At 42.1% G+C, this 17,479-nt stretch overlaps 1 protein-coding gene across 3 annotated transcripts in view; it reads left to right on the top strand.

Moving 5' to 3' along the window:
• The first annotated feature begins 1,095 nt into the window (after positions 1-1,095).
• The window catches only part of FHL5 (four and a half LIM domains 5), a 44,104-nt gene continuing 27,720 nt past the window's right edge, over positions 1,096-17,479 (top strand). For 2 of the 3 annotated variants that reach the window (XM_074990861.1, XM_074990859.1), the window contains exon 1: positions 1,096-1,239. In XM_074990861.1, coding sequence (XP_074846962.1) covers positions 1,149-1,239 — 91 coding nt within the window. In that variant the 5' untranslated portion in view covers positions 1,096-1,148. Of the gene's footprint in view, positions 1,240-9,016; positions 9,282-17,479 lie in introns of all 3 variants that reach the window. The other variant, XM_074990862.1, reaches the window with a different exon arrangement.

The raw sequence follows: 17,479 nt of genomic DNA, 5'->3' as shown, positions 1-17,479 counted from the left end.
TGTGAATCCTCTATGTATGATCCCCTTGTGCTTCTCTTGAGGCCTGACCCTAGAGACCTTACCGTTACTGTCATCAGAACTGCCCACCTGAGATCATGTGGCCAGATGAGGGTGGGGCCAACATAATATTTATCTGAAAAGAATGACAGCAGTCTCTCTCTTGGCAATGACGTGAACTGTGCTTCTGCACACTTGTCAAGGCTTGATTTAGCCCTGAGATATGTTGGTTTGTGTGATGTAATCCAGGGTATATAATGGTGGTAAGCATGTCCTTGGGTCTGCAGTGGCTCAAGCCACAACCAGCCATTCTCATTTTAAGCTGCTTAATTTCAGCCTATAGTTTCAACGGGATATAAAAATTCACTGAAGGCCTGCACAAAGCCCTGTGCAATGAGTAAGTTGGTCTGTAGTCCACATAGGAGATAGGGTGACCATAGTTCAGTCACTTGAAGGGGTTACTTCTGCTCCAGTTCTAATGAGGCCAGCACTGAGATGACCAGTGGGAAAGGTCCAGAGAGAAGCCATTCACTTGTCACTGATGTGAATCCAGTCACCAGGACCCCTTGTCTTGGGGGGCAGCAGTAACCATTCCACTTGGTAAGCTACACTAGTAGGTAGCTGGGGTATTATATAGCATCCCAAAGCTCTTCCCTAAATAGGAAGAGTAAAATTTTAACCTATCCCTTTTAGCCCTACCCACAGACCCTGTGCAGAATACCCCAAAAACTGTGTAATTGGGATTTGTAATGTTAGTTCTGAGTTGTAACAAATACCCTGGATGTACTTCTCAAAGAATCTGTGCACAAACAAGCTGAACATTAGCATGTTCAGTCTATCCTCCTCCCCACCATCCTCCCGTCCCCCTGCCCATACACACACTGATTTTTCCTAAGTGCCTCTTTCTAGCTTGGTCTTTCAAACACAGATGCATGCTCCTTTAAGAACCTCCTATGTGGGCTGTTTTTTGTCTACCATCTGTAAACACAATATGACAAAGAATGATTTTGGTTCAGTGACAAGGGAACCAGCTATTTGCATGTCATGAGGTCTAAGGAAAACAAACTGGCCCTCAGCCTTCTTCTGCAGAGCCAAAAGCTGATGGGACCCTCAAATAGCTCTGGCAGACTACGCTGTTTCTTTTGGACTTGATGAATGTTTATTTCTGTGAAAGCTCATCAAATTATTTCCCCCCTTTATTTTGCTACACAAGTCATAAGAAGCAGCGGCTTGAAACCAAATGTGAGTATTAGAGTACTGCCTTTCCCTTATTCTTTGTCTTTTAACTGTTTTATTTTATAGTTTTTAAATATTTAGGTCAATAGACCTGGTAACCAATGGAAAGTTTATGAACAACTAAGTAAGAACTTCTTTGGTCATAGATTGAATCTGATTTTCTTTCCTGTTTCTAGTAGTGTTTTAATATTATTACTGTTCATAATTGGTAGAGTTTCTGACATAAACCAAAGAGTTATGATATATCTTCCTAGGATTGCCTACAGACTTCTGTGAACATATTCAAACAGTTTTGGTTGGAGGTGCCATGAGGCACACCCAAGATTATTGCTGGTTTAGCTCTTTTCAATGTATTAATTTTTAAAAATCAGATAACTAGAAGTCAAACCATAAACGGTATGTGCTATTTTCTTCTACTAGCCAAACTTCTTAGCTACTTGTCAGTGAGAGCAAGCATTCAACTGTACCTTTATGATGAGGTACCCAAAGTTGCTTTCATTGCAAACAGTGGATTGTTCTTGTTGCTTATTTAATGCAAAATTAACTTGTAGGACTCCTAAAATTTCAAACTTTAGCCATGACATAAATCTAAATCAACATTTTCATTTTTTTTCTCCTCCACTATTATGTCTGCCTCTCAGCTTTTTAAAGATCTCAGCTGCAGATGTGGCCTTGAAGTGTTAAGAACTTCAATGGAAGGATGTGACAGTGCTTAGTAAAAATCATTCTGTAAATGTCTGTTCACACTGTTTTCATTAAAAAGCTTAAGGCTAATGAAATTCTGCATACTAGCTGGTCAACAAAAAAGATAAATTGCTGTGCTACCTGTGTGTAGTAACTCAATTATTTGTTTACTAATGAGCCCCAAAATCAAATTTTAATAAAACTATCAAACACAATTTAGATTGGAATCATATGCCTTTCTAAAAGTTGCTATTTTGTAGATTTCCTTATTTTCAGCAGATTTGTTACATACCTAAAGCTTGGCACAGAATCTCATATTAAGAAAACAACTTCATGATGTCTTTTCTTCACATCTAAAATTTTTGACCACATTTGTTTTCCGTATGTATGATTATTTGAAATTTCTTGAAGTTTGTTTTGTTTTTTTTTTAACAGAGCAGGGCAGAACAGATTTATGTATTAATGTTATCACGTTGTTGACAGTCTTGCAATATAATTTCATCACACTGTCACAGAAGGCCCTTTGATTTAAGATTGCATTATCTGTAGAAATGTAAGATGCTTTATACAATCTTCCTGTAATTGTAAAGAAAAGTGGGGGAAAAAAAAAGACTGTTTGAAGGTGTATGACCTGTTTTGACCCATAATGTCTCAAGGTTATTTGCAGGCAATAGGATTACAAGTTTAAGGATTTTATTTATTGCTTGCTTGGTAGAAATTGTTAGATGCAGAGTCAGTTGACTTTTGGCCACAGTTGTCCCTTTGCTAGTGAAGGCACCTTTCTTTTCAATTTCTTGTCTTTTACTTTTGTTGTTGAATTTTACTTCTCATAAAAGTTGAAGTCCAACAAGATTGCCTAACTGTGAATATAAAGAGAGGGGGTGTGCAGGCTCTCCAGAAGAGTTCTTCAACTAATGGAAAGCCTTAAGTCAAGGGGTGAAACTAGCACTCCTCTCTCTAATCAATGCAAAATTCCCATTGATTTCACGAGGGCCAGATTTCACCTGGCTGGGGGCTAAGAGCCTTAGGAATAGGATCACCCGTAATTCCTGGAAACACTTCCCTGCTGGTTTGCTAGGAGAAGAAGTTGTGTAGCGCTCCCACTGAATTAATGCCCTGCCAGGCTAGCTACCTGTGGAGCTCCAAACACTGAGTTTACAGAGAGTAGAACGGTGCATTGCAAGTTTGCAATGTATGTTCTACCTGCTTTTCTCCAGTAGATTTTTTTTTTTTTTTTGGAGGGGGAGTGGATTGGAGAAATGGTCGTCCAAAATATTCAGGTGGGTTTCTAAAGTTCTGGGAAAATCCTATAGAACTGGGAAAAGATAAAATTAATAAATGTTTCACAGATATTTAACAAGGCAGCATATAAATTACTCCACAAATAGAGGGACGTTAACAGAGAACTGTATGAACTTATCCCATAGATTTCTATGGCAGGGATATAATCTATGAAATTGTGCACTGTAGTCCAAAGAAGTCATGTCTCAATTCTCATTGGTTCCTTTTCTTAGAGCTACAGCTTTTCTTTGACTCTCGCTAATACTACTACTTTAAAACTTTCCTTTTACTTACATCTTGCTCTGTCCCATCTTTTGCAGACCTCTGCCCTTGAGGTTGTGTTGATTTTTAATTTTCCCCTGTCAGGTTCTTCATCATTTCAGGTTCCTACCTCATCCCAATCCCTGCTAAAATTAGAGATGATCATTTTAGTAGGTCTTCTGAAATACATCGATATTGTCCAATGGCTTAGAGCTGTTTAAATAACTTAATAGGGTGCTTGTGACTCTTCATTTACTCTCACGATTCAAGGGTACTTCTCTCCATGCCAACAGCTGCATTTCTGCTTTTGTGTTTTTATTTATTCTAGGTCTATCTGAACTTGTTCCACATCCATCAAAGTTTTAATAGGTTTTCCTTGTTCCATCTTGTATGAGACCTTGGTTGCAAGGAAGCTGCCTTGGTTCAGTGCCAGGCTTCAGTCTTGTTCCCTATTCTGTGACGACTACTGTATTGGCAGTATGTGCTTTCCTCTCTCTCCCCTCCCTCCCCTGCTACCTCCAATACCTATGACCCTTCTGGAACAAAGGACAGGGCACTGGTAGTGCGCTGGTTTCAGACTTTGGAGACAGGTTTAATGCCATATTCCAGCACAGACTTCCTGGCCATGTCTACACTAGTCCAAAACTTCAAAATGGCCAGATAGGAATAAGGGGATTTCGAAGTTACTGGGGTCCTTTTGAAAAGACACCCCATCTGAATGAGCCACAAGGTGGTGAGCCACAGGAATTTCGAAGTGCCGTGGCCACCCGCATTCTATTGAGGCACTGAATATGTATTTCAGTGCTTCGTTAGTAAACTTCATAACGGCCATTTGCATGGCCACTTCGAAGTTTTGGTCTAGTGTAGATGTAGCCCCTGTGTGGCAATAGGGGTGCGTCTACACCTGCATTCCTCTTTCGAAAGAGGTATGCAAATGAGGCAAATTGAAAATGCAAATGAGGTATAAATTTGCATATTTGGTGCCTCGTTTGCATATTATTTCAAAATAGCTTCTTTTGAAAGAAGAAAGCCAATGGAGATGTTGCTCTTTTGAAAGTAAACCCAGCTTTGAAAGACTCCTTCTTCCCATTAAATAAAAGGAAGCAGGATTCTTTTGAAGATGGATTTACTTTCGAAAGAGCAGCGTCTACACTGGCTTTCTTCTTTCAAAAGAAGCTCTTTTGAAATAAGAACATGCAAATGAGGTGCCAAATATGCAAATGTATACTCATTTGCATTTTTGATTTACCTCATTTGCATACCTCTTTCAAAAGAGGAATGCAAGTGAAGACGCACCCTAGGAAGGTTAACTTTTCTGTGACTTAGTTCCCCATCTGTAAAATGGGGGAAATGGTAGTACCTGGCTCACAGGCGTGTTGTGAGGATAAATCCATCACAGGTTCTGAAGTACTCAGATATTCTGGTAATGTAAGCATATACAGATATACATGAACCAATAATTAAAAACAAGTAGAATTCCAACTGAAACTTTGTATGTCATTTTATAACTTGGCGCAACTTCCAGAATTTTTTTCAGTTGATGAATGTTCATTTTTCTCTTCTCCCTTCATCCATATTTAGACTCCCAGACATTACAGTCATTAAGGCCTGAGAGGCTTTTACATTTTGCAACTGGGCGTAGCCTACTTTCTCCTCATGCTAAGCTAGGGGTGACCCTCTTCACATTACATGCAAGTGAGAGTCACAGTTTGAGTTCAAAAAAATCTTCTGTCAAAATGGAACTTGGTCAAACCTGCCCATTCCAGCTGCCTTCGTTATGAAATTTGTGCAATTTCAATGCAAAACCGTGTCAGTGCAGGCTTGCTATAAGATGATCTCCAGTTCATTGAAAAAACTCACCTTTCTTAGCAAATCTTTCAGCTGGCATGGGACACATTTCCACAGTATTACTTAACACAAAAACATTCAGGCTTTACTGGGTATATATTGTATAACATTAGTCACAACCTTAATCCATAACTGAGGTTCTCAAGTAGATGGCTAGAGCATGTTGTTTTGCTTGCTCTGTACAAATTCTTACTACCTGATGATAATTCAGTCTGAAATTACTCATCAGGCAGCCCTTGTCCTTGAAACCATCCATCAGCATTACTGTGAGAGACCTGTGAGCTGAAAGATAGCCTTGTGGTTAAGGCCATTGGCACTGTTCGGAGGGGACATGGGGACTTTGCTCCCTCATAACAGCAAAATTTTAACAGGCACAGAATTTGTCCCGTCTGACTCACTTGTGGCCCCATTGGTCTGACTGGAGTTGCTCCTCCTAATGTAGAAGTCAAACCATGCCTATGGTTAAGTCATGGGCTTGAGCTTTGTGCCTGACTTTCACAAAATTCCGGTGAGTCCTTGGGAAAGTCACTTAACTTATCTGTGCCTCACCTGTAAAATGAGGGATTTGGTTTCCTTGTCAGTAAATGAGGATAATACCTATCTCATAAGGATGCTCTGAAGACTAAGGTATTAATGAATGCAAAGTGTGCTGAGGTTTTCTTGTCTCATCTCTGCAAGCAGGAATTCATCATTTGAATCATCTTAGGATAACAGGTGGTTAAGAAACAGCTGCTGCTAACTGTCCTCACCAAGCCCACACAACTGACTGGGGTTAGACTTAATCATAATTTGGAATAAGAAAGGCCTCAAGTACTGAAGTTGCTGAGCTCCATTCCTGCTGCATTTAATTGCTTACAGAGGTAAAATGAGACTGGAGAATAGTCTCCTGTTGAACAACAATATGCTTTGTAATTATATAGTGCCTCCCACTAATGGATCTCAATGCACTTTACAATCATTAATAAATTAGCTCCTTTCCAGATTTTTAAAATAATCATTTTTCCTTTTTTGAGGATTAGACCCACATCATCATTATTATTTTTAACAGATTCGTCACTCCACTATTGGCTTGAAATAAATTATCCGTGTCTAAAATGTTCTTTTATTGAAGAATTTACTGTCTTAATTTCTCTTTTGCATCAGTATTTCAAAGACTTGGAGTGTTGATTTCTATCTCTTCTGCTTTACCTAATCACATTTCCACATTTCTGGAGTGTGGCAAGTCTTTATCTTTCATATTTCTACAACTCAAAAGAAGACACTAGAATGATTACACATAATTTGAATTCTATAAAAGACATGCTTATTGCAAAAAGTAAGAAATCTACTTTGAAAATTATACTACAGCAAAGACAGGTCCTGTTTAACACATACATTTTGTATGGTGACAGAGAGAGAGCCATGTTAGTCTGTATTCTATCAAAACAAACCAGCAGTCATGTAGCACTTTAAAGATGAGCAAAATAATTTATTAGGTGATGAGCTTTTGTGGGACAGGGTCTGTTCTGGTATGACTATGATCTGAAGAAGTGGGTCTGTCCCACAAAAGTTCATCACCTAATAAATTATTTTGTTAGTCTTTAAAGTGCTACGTGACTGCTGGTTTGTTTTGATACATCTTTTATGCACTGGCAACTGCAAAAACAAAACAGCAGAACTGTAATTGACGGGTTACTAACCTAATGTCCTCTAATGGCCATTTATGCATCTCTGGACCTGGATCAGCTGCCAAGCTTGGATTGTTTTAAGACCCAAAGGGCTATTGAGAATTGAGTAAGCAGTGATGTGGAGAAGGGTGTGAACCCTAGCTCATGGGGCAATCTCCGCCAAGATCTGAGGCCTCCTTTACACTCCTGTAAGGGCTGGACATTAAACTGTAGGGTCCGCTCACTGAGGAAAGCCTCTGGATAGCAAGTCCTGTTGCTAACTCCTCATGGTGAGAGTCTGTACCTGGATTCCGAGTGAGAGTGCAGAGTGTTCCCTTCTCCTTATAGGGATGTTGGGGTGGGCTGAGCAGCCCTGAGAGATTTCTGCTTACCCCTGGCAAGAGTAGCCTCCCCCAGTAAGGGATAGCTTCCTCCTGAGAAGGGTTATGTCTTTTTTAATTATGGAGGAAGGGAATTTTTATTTTCACAGCAAATTGGTGCTGGACCAGTTAAACAATGCCCTTGCTGTTGGTTTTGATGCCCCAACTGACAGTGATAAATATATTAGGTATTTAATTGGGGTCACTGGACCTTGGAATAAAATGATTTTAAGTGAGTGGATACCTCACAAGACCAAAATGGATGATCTCCTTATTAGATCAAGTATGGGAGTTGAGGAATGTCAAGTGTTACGCAAGGACCAAGTGAACAACTTATCATTTTTTACCTTTGGTTTTTACCAATATCGCCTTTGATAATTTAAGAATAGATTATTTTAATCCAAATTTTAAGTACTGAGACACTTTGAAGGACCTGAACAGTGGGAGTTTGGCTGCCATGGGGTCTCAGGCAGAAGGGGCAGAGCTAGGGGCTTGCCTGCCCCAGTCCTAGGTTCACCCAGTGCTCTTTCTGTACCTGAATTCTGCGTCTTTATTACCAATTCCAACTACCACCAGCCCACTGTTGCTCTGCACTTGGGTCTGCTGTATGTATCCTGTTGTGCTACTCCAGTGTGGCAACATTCTTAAAATGACTATGGGGTGAAGATCATGAGCAAAAATTTCACCCTGATGTAAATCCACAGATTTAGTTAAATTTAGCCAAGGATTGAACTCCACCATTTTCTTCCTGAAAAGCTGGTAGAAATTACCTTTCACAAGAGAATAAAAGCAAGGAACATCAGTGTTTGTATATGAGGTGCATGTGCCTAACACACAAAATGCTCACGGGCACCACTTTACTCCCAGGTCCACTTAGGGCTATTACTGGGTATTAGGAAAAAATTTCAGTCAGAGTAGTTAATTACTGAAATAAATTGCCTAGGGTGGTTATAGAATCGCCATCCCTGGAGATATTTAAGAACAAGTTAGATAACTATCTAACAGGAATGATACAAATGGTGCTTGGACCTGCTGTAAGGGCAGGAAACTGGACTTCATGATCTTTTGAGGTCCCTGCCAGTTCTAGTATAGTATGATTCTATGATGATTGACAACCATAAGCAGGATTTCCAGCAGTTCAGTGGATTCCCTGACTCTGCTTTCAATGGTAACAAGGCTAGTGTGGGTAGTGTTCAGGGGAGGGATAGCTCAGTTGTTTGAGCATTGGCCTGCTAAATCCAGGGTTATAAGGTTCTCAAAGGTAGGTCTTTCCATGACAGTCAGTTCAATTTGGCTGAGTGGAATCAGATTATCATATTCCTATTTGGGGGCAATGCTTCTTTTGTCTGCAATTGAGAAAGACTATGGGAATTGGGGCCTCATTAAGAAGAAAAAAAATATGTAGCTTTACATCACCTCATACATAGGCATTGTTTTTAAATCTCCCATCATTGCTCTAGCTCTGGGTGAATCTTCTATTTTTGTCTGTGTGTCTGGGTTGATCAAAAAAAAAAGCACCCTCTTTTTTCCCTGTATGTGGTTCTTTGCTCTGTTCCTCTACCATGAAGAACAAATTATTAATTCTGTAATCATTAGAGTAACCACATTACCCACCATCTCTGTGTTCTTGGGAACCACGTTGTCTGACTCATGAAAAACCTTCCCTGCCTCCATCCCCCACAGCTTCCACTTGAACCAAAGCCAATCAGAAGAAGGACTTACAAAAATCAATGAAAGGGGAGGAGAAGGCACACCTTAACTCCTCTGGAAATGCCCTGAGCCTCATTTATATCAAAGATGGGACATCTCCATTAGCATACAGAATGGAGAACAGCGATTCCAAGGCAAGAACCTCACTGAACTTTGGGACACAGAAAACAGGAAATCATTGTCTGATGAGAAATCTCTGCTCCAGATATTAATAAACCCACAACTGCACATGGGATTGGTAATTATCAGACAAATTCCAATAATAAAGCCTCAAAATACTGAAGCTGTCTAATTGTATGCTGAACCTGGGGGAGGGAGTGGGCATATGAGGGTGGCAGCTTGGCACTGCTATCCAACCCAGTCTACTGAGTCCAGGGACATCTAAGGTTCATCTTGTGAGTGTAACCATTCCTCTCAGGCATGCTCTGTTGGTGTGGGGGTGTGTGAGTGTGCATGTGTGTGCCTGATTTTTAGGCTGGGAAAAATACACGCTTGGAGAATTTAGGTCCCATAAGGTACAGTACATTAAAAGAATTATCAACTCCCTCCCCCAAAAGAGTAACACTAATAAATGAGTAAACCCCAAAGTAATAGGCAAGCCCGGTAACACACAGGGAGGGACTAGTAAGTACTGCAGTACGGGTTGAACCCCTCTGTTCCAGAATCTCTCATCCAGCAAACTCCGTAATCTGGCATGGTTTTAGTTCGCTGTATGACTACTTATCATGGGTGTAGCCAAGTTTCTCATGAGCCTATAGAGTGTGTTTACAGCCATCAGTTCTGGAGCTCAATGTTCTGTGCTGTTAATTAGCTGTAATTGCCCCCTAAATGTCTTCTAAGAGCTCAGTAAGCAGTGGCAGTGTTGGTAATGTGTTAGACAATATTGACCACCCATCGTCTGGCAAATTTTCTCATCTGCCACCAGTCAGGTCCCCAGGGTACTGGATGAAAGAGGCTCAACCGGTATTAGGTGTGTTGTGACAGCATGCAAGGTTCCATTTGGGATTGAGACTTCATTGGTGTTACGCAGAATTCAGGAAAACACGGTCCTTAATAGAAAGAGTTTGCAAAGTAAGGCCTATTTTAGAAAATGATCCCATTCAGCAGTTGACTCATGTAAAGTCAATGGGATTACTCACATCAGTAAAGTTGCATAAGGCTATCCAAGGCCAGGCCCTGATTTTGCACAAAGGCACAGCAAATGAATGTGTCTTACAGTCAGAAAGGTTGTAAGGAGATTACAGTTAATAATCATAAAAGTGTATGTTTACTTCAGCTTGAATTCCAACCCCAAAAGTTATTTTTCTGTTTAATTCCTGATGGAGTGTTTTTCCTGAAAATCCCTGGGATTCACTCACCTGTTATCTTCTAATTTTTCACATTTCCTAATACAGCCCCAGTTAATTAACCCAATAACAGGAGAGAGGAACACAGACTGTGGTCTTTCTTCAGCACTGGCACAACAGAACAGACCTGCCATAGTCCATTAGCACCTAGCAGTCTGTTTATAAGCTCTGGCTGCATCTACAGAACAAGATAACATTTAATTTATTAATATCTATTCCGTAACTCTGGAATTCATAGATTTGATTTGGACTATCCTCACCTCCCCACGTGCTCCACACAAAGTCGACTTATTACTGCCACATTCAACTGACAAACCTCCTGTTGCAACAGTGCATTGTAGGAAACTATCCCACAGTTCTCTCATTCCCATAGCATTCTGGGTATGCTCACTGGTCTTTGACATCATCTTCCCACGTTGCATTGTCCTCATTCCCCTCCTGTGCTAAGCAAATGTCCGTTTTTCCTGTTGAAAGGAAGAAGTAGGGCATCCACAGAGATGGCAAAATTAACCTCAATCTTTCTTCTGTAACTGTGTTCTCATCTGGCCATCCAATGAGTGTTCCCCCTCCTGTGATTGCATCTGATCCCTGAGAATAACACAGGAACAGACTGTATTCTCAAAGTTAGAAAAAAGCAGATAGAAAAGTCTAGAAGAAAAGATCTTTTTCTTCCCTCTTCACTATACACACATTGTCAACATGGGGGATGGCAGTGAAATCTCATACACTGAACTTATACGGCAAACAGGAATCTCAACTGGCCCTTCGCCCTGTGTTGTTTTGTTTTTTTTTGGGGGGGAGGGTGGTCAAAGCATGAAGACAGACAGGAAATGTTAGATTTTGTAACAGAACTATCAAAGCAGCAGGTGTCTGCAATGGGCAGCAAGCCCCTGAAAATATCTTTGGTGGGAGGGGCTGTGGTCTGCAGCTGCAGAGCCGGTTGAAATGTTGAAGTAGTTCAAGTAGTGCCCCCAAATATTTTAACTGCTGGGGGAGAGTTCTTACCAGCGGCAGCAATTCCTATGGGGCCCTTGCTAGGGGAATGCAGAGGTTTCAGTGGTGGGGCCAGTTGAATTAGTCCCCCCAGATATCTTAGCCACCTGGGGAGACTTCCTCCCCGGCAGCCGCAAGCCCACTGCTCCTTTGCTAGGGACTGAGAGGGTTTGGGTGCGGGGGGCAGATGAGTTACTCCCCACAAATATCTTAGTCACTGGAGAAGACTTCCCTCCCTGATGGCAGCAAGCCCCCAAGTATCTTTCCTGCCCTTGGAGCCCTAGTCGCTCACAAGCCAGGACATGGTGTTGCCTGGCAGCATGGGCAGCACCGAATGGCCTGCCCATCCTTTTATGGGGTCGGGAGCTACCCATATGAAGTGGCTGAGCGCAGGAAAGACCCCAACTGCATGGTGCCTGTGGTGGAGGAAGGGGGTTCACGCACAAATGTAAACCACTGAGAAGACGTTTCTTGGCCTCTTATGCAAACACAGCCCCCACAACAGCCTTGCTGCCACATGTTGTGGCGGGGCAGCGGCTGGCGCCAGGCAGAGCAGAAAAAAATAACCAGCGTAGCGAGAACCGCAGAATCCATGCTGGGGCTATTTTTAATGGGTAGGTGAGCTCACAGAGGTAATAGCAAAGAAAGAAAGCCATTTCTCAGGGCTCTGATACAAACATGAGTCCACAGCCACAGGCTTGCTGCTCCCAATTTGAAATTCACAGTCTTCCTGTTACCTAATTCCTGTGCACCTGCAGAGCAGCAGACAGAGCAGAGCACTGAGGGGCATTGTGGGTTATGTACAGGACACCTCTGGAGGCTAATTAATTTGATTTTAAGATGTGGCGCTTCCACACTGGCCTTTAATCGAACTTTTGAATTCAAGCTTGACACTTCACCCATCAGGTACTGATGATCTTATGATATCCATATGAGTGCTCCCTAAAGCGAAGCCAATGGTATTTACAGTGAAGATAGTCATGTAGTAATATCATGCTAACTGCCTTAAATTTGAATTTATCTTGTAGTGTAGATGCAGCCTTAGTTACCACTTTCCAAAAGTCAGCTGCTGATGCTGCTAGCATTGACTGCAACCAGTGGGAAGCCACACAGTGCATAGAGAATCTGCAGCCAAGAATAGCTGATCCTTGGCTTCCTCCTCACGAGCTGCCCTAGGCTTACTCCTTCCCTCCCCAGAGTGCACAAATACCCAAATTACATGTAGGAGTGTGTTTGTTCATGTGTCCCACACACACTTTTTCCTGCCACATTTAGCTTTCCCTCGCCACCATAGACAATGCAGGATCCTATAATCCTCTATTCTTATATTAGCCCACATAAGACAGGTTTTGTCATTGTTTGTCTTCTGAGACGCCACCTCACTGGATTCAACCTTGTAAGTGTGCTGAGCTCAGAAAGCTTTGTATCTGATTCATTTTTATTTGTGACATTTCTTTTTTTTTCTGTTGAACTGCGGTTTTTTTTCCTGCGAAAACTAGGTGACGTCATCATAGTGTCTCCATGGAAGGTGTGTGTGTGTGTGTGTGTGTGGCCAGAGGAGGGTGGGATGCAAAAGACCAGACTGCTCTGGTGCACTAGGTGTTCCTTGCTTTGTCCTTTTCTATGGAGGTTGTTTTCTTTTTTTTTTTTTTGTGCTTCATACTGATTTCTTTTTTTTCTTCCTGGGTAACCAAAGTGCCTTTCAGTTTACGAAATGCCTGGCATTTCTAATCATGTTCTTGCTACTTTTTCAAAGCTGCTTTAGAGTGTCTCATTGGGTTTTAGAGAACCAAGCTAGGAAAAGTGAATCTCGTAGTTGCTTTCTTTGTTAAACCTAATTTAACTAGCTTGCAGCCTCTGTTCTCAGGAGATAGGGAGCTTTCATTCTTCCTCTTCATCCCTGGACTAAAATGAAGATATTTTTTTCGGTTGCTGACATTTCTGCACAGGGTCTATTTTGGGGTAAGAATTTAACGGCTGCATTCAGCTTTGGTGTGATCTACTAAGGCTCTGCTGCTTCTCATCTCTGGCAAAAGTTGTTTCACTTCATTGCTTGTGAACTTGTTGCTCCTCACTGTTTTTGAGGCATCATTTCCTATTTTTCTCCCCAAAATGACTTCCAGGCCTGAAGGCAATGCGGACTTTTTTTTTGGCAGATGTGTTCCCAGAAAGTTGCATTAGGACCATCTTAAGAAGCCACTGTTTCCTCAGTATAGTTTCATTGGTTTTCACTGGCATATTTACCCTTTTTATACCATTTTGACAATGAGTTGTATAATGAACAGTCAGGTCTCTGTTACTACTTACACTGTTTTTGGAGTGGGACTTTTAGGTGAAGATGTTGTTCTTAACAGAGATCTCTGGATATTTCTCTGGTTTCTCTATTTCTCTGGAACTGTGGTAAAACTCTGGACCCACTGAGCTCAGCAGCAAATTTCCCAGGCCAGGATTTCACCCTATAACTCTTCATGTGCATCTTTTGCCTCTGTTTGATTTCTGGTTGAATACTTGTGGAGTTCCTAAATTTTGTTGGACATTTCTTCCATTCCTCTCAAAAGGCTTGGTCTGATGACATCAGTGGACTATTGATAAAGGTTTACCCCTGTAAATTCTATAGGATTGGGCCCAAAATTGTTAACCTTTCCTACTTTCTACTCTTTATATCCTGGAGGTCAGTTTGATAGATACAGAAGTTGCTTTGTAGCTTGTTGCCACGTGGTCTCCTCCCGCAACCCCTTGGCTGGGACAGGGAAAATTTCCTTTCCCCAGAAGCCCAGGGAAGGTTTGTGTGGGGTGGGGTAGGGAGGGTTTCCAGCATGGCAGAGCAGCTTCTTTGGCTGTGTACCTTGCTCTCTCAGTCACTGCATGGGCTAATCTCTCCCCTACTACCACCTCTACCCTGCTTATCTCCCTGCAGCTCTCTGGGGCATGACATGGCCACCCTGCTCTGCTGGGACAGCGAAAACTTCCAGCCCTCTAGCATCCTGGGAGATGGAGAAGGGTGGTCCAGGCATGGCAGTGCAATTTGTACTTTCATACAGTAACCTAATGCTCCTTCACCTCCTTCAAGGTTGCAAAAAGAGACTTAAGTCTGCTTAGAATAAGAAAAATTCATAAGGAACAAATACTAACTCCACGTGGGCATGGGGCCAGTCATTATGCTGATTGCTGTCAGGTGCCATGATTCCAGATTCCTTACTGGTGGCTTGGTGAGGAAATGTGTCTTATCGCGGAGGTTGGAATAAGGCAGACCTCCCCAAAAACTTTGTGAGAAAAATTTAAAGAGTACCCAAGAGCTTTATGGAGATGTGCAAGGAGGATCGGCGCTCCAGCCCCAGGCACATTAAGAAGTTGCCCCTGGTGCACCCTTTTTCCTCCATGCCCTTTGAGAGCTTGGCATAGATGTCAACATCTCTTTTGCTGCTTCATAGTTTCACCAGCCTAGTTTGATCTTGCTCCTCACCAAACACAGAGCAATGAGGTCCTGGATCCCCAGTGTACTCTATGATGGAGCTTGTCTGCAACCTTGAGAATTCATGACCAGCTGTGCTCCTGAGGTGTGCTGCCTGCTGGCTCACCCCATTGGCCAAACAGGAAATTAATTACATTTTCCTTGGCTGTTTCTGCACACCTGGGCTACGTCTACACGTGAAGCCAACATCGAAATAGCTTATTTCGATGTAGCAACATCGAAATAGGCTATTTCGATGAATAACGTCTACACGTCCTCCAGGGCTGGCAACATCGATGTTCAACTTCGACGTTGCGCGGCACCACATCGAAATAGGCGCTGCGAGGGTACGTCTACACGCCAAAGTAGCACACATCGAAATAAGGGTGCCAGGCACAGCTGCAGACAGGGTCACAGGGCGGACTCAACAGCAAGCTGCTCCCTTAAAGGGCCCCTCCCAGACACAGTTGCACTAAACAACACAAGATCCACAGAGCCAACAACTGGTTGCAGACCCTGTGCATGCAGCATGGATCCCCAGCTGCGGCAGCAGCAGCCAGAAGCCCTGGGCTAAGGGCTGCTGCCCACGGTGACCATAGAGCCCCGCAGGGGCTGGAGAGAGAGCATCTCTCAACCCCCCAGCTGATGGCCGCCATGGAGGACCCGGCAATTTCGATGTTGCGGGACGTGGATCATCTACACAGTCCCTACTTCGACGTTGAACGTCGAAGTAGGGCGCTATTCCGATCCCCTCATGAGGTTAGCGACTTCGACGTTTCACCGCCTAACGTCGAAGTTAGTGCCACTACTTTGAAGTAGCGTGCACTTGTAGACACAACTCTGGAGAGCTGTGGAGCTGAAAGTGATGGTCAAAGTAGTCACATTGGGGCACTGTGAGACACCTCATGAAGCCAAGAATGTCAAATTTCACAGCATTCCATCTCTGCTACCCTAACGTCGACCATGCAAGGTTGAATTTGGCATTATTCTTTGTGAAAGGTAGGAGTGAAAGTGTCAACCTTAGGAACCCTTAAAATCAACAGAGTGGTCCTGTACTGAGGACTGATTCATTACAAATTCCACCTCAGTCACATAAATTCTAATTCATCTCCTAATGTAGGCCAAGCCTATCTATAAAGAAACTGAGATGTTCACATGAACCTCTGAACTTAGGAAAGGATAAAGTCCTTTGCTTGCTCCTTGCACGGGGTTTTTAGAAACCTTAACTTCCATAGGATGATGTTTGCTACAAAAAAAAAGTGAAGTAGCCATCAAACACCCACCACCCCCACCCCCGAGCTACAGATTACTTTGGAAAAAATTCTTTGAGCTGATGAAATGCTCAGGAACCATCACCTGATGAATAGGGAAAATAAGTGAATATGATGGCTGAATGTGCAAAGAGCAAAACTATGTTTTAAGCACAGAGGAAAGAAAACACACAGTGTGCAGGAAGTGATGCAGATAAACTGTGTTGTCTGGGTTGTCTCATGCACATGCACACTCAGCCCTAGTAACAGGGATTTTCTTCCCCCTCAAGACTGTTGTTATGATCATTAATGCCACCATTACTGTTTGTTTGTACCTGTTCAAAGCCAAGTGCAGAATCCTACTTCATGCATTGTGTGTAATTGATGCAGTTCAAGGGCAAACTGATGAAGGGAGATTAGGAAATATTCCACCAAGGGATCATAAAACAAATGTGAATATTAATTTATATATATTCATTTCTCTATAAATAGGAATAATATCCAAAAACATCATACACTCAAAACAGGAAAAATGCATTTATACGAAACATCAATGTAATAGACATTAAAATAGTATTTTGTCCCTGTATTACTTCCAGAGTAACAGAAGATAATATGAACATAAGAATGGCCGTACTGGGCCAGACAAAAGGTCCATCTCGCTGAGCACCCTGTCTTCTGACAGTAACCTAAACCAGGTGCCCCAGTGAGAAAGAGCACAACAAGTGATCCATCCCCTGTCACCCATTCCCAGCTTCAGGCAAACAGAGGCTAGATATGCCATCCCCGTCCATCCCAGCTAACAGCCATTGATGGACCTATCCTCCACTACTTACCTACATTTTTGAACCTTGTTATAGTCTTGGCCTTCACAACATTCTCTGGAAAGGAGTTCCATAACTTGGCTGTGCATTGTCTGAAAAATACCTTCTTTTCTTTGTTTCAAACCTGCTGCTTATTAATTTCATTCAGTGACCCTCTAGTTCTTGTATTATGAGAAGGAATAAATAACACTTCCCCATTTACTTTCTCCATACCAGTCATTATTTTATAGGCCTCTATTATATTCCCCTTTAGCTGTATCTTTTCCAAGCTGAAAAGTCCCAGTCTTATTAATTTCTCCTCATTCAGAACCCATTCCATACCCCTAATAGTTGTTATTGTCTTTTTCTGAACTATTTCCAGTTCCACAATACCTTTTTTGACATGAAGTGACAACATCTGCATGAAGTATTCAAGATCTGGGTTTACAATGGATTTATATAGAGGCAATATATTATCTGTATTATCACTTTATGAATTATTCCCAATATTGTTTGCTTTTTTGACTGCTGCCACACATAAAATGGATATTTTCAGAGAACTACCCACATTGACTACAAGATCTCAAGTGATA

This window comes from Carettochelys insculpta, chromosome 3 (assembly GCF_033958435.1).
Source record: "Carettochelys insculpta isolate YL-2023 chromosome 3, ASM3395843v1, whole genome shotgun sequence".
Taxonomy (NCBI): Eukaryota; Metazoa; Chordata; order Testudines; family Carettochelyidae; genus Carettochelys; species Carettochelys insculpta.
The sequence above is the reverse complement of the archived record's forward strand: the minus strand, read 5'-3'. Positions and strand labels throughout refer to the sequence as shown.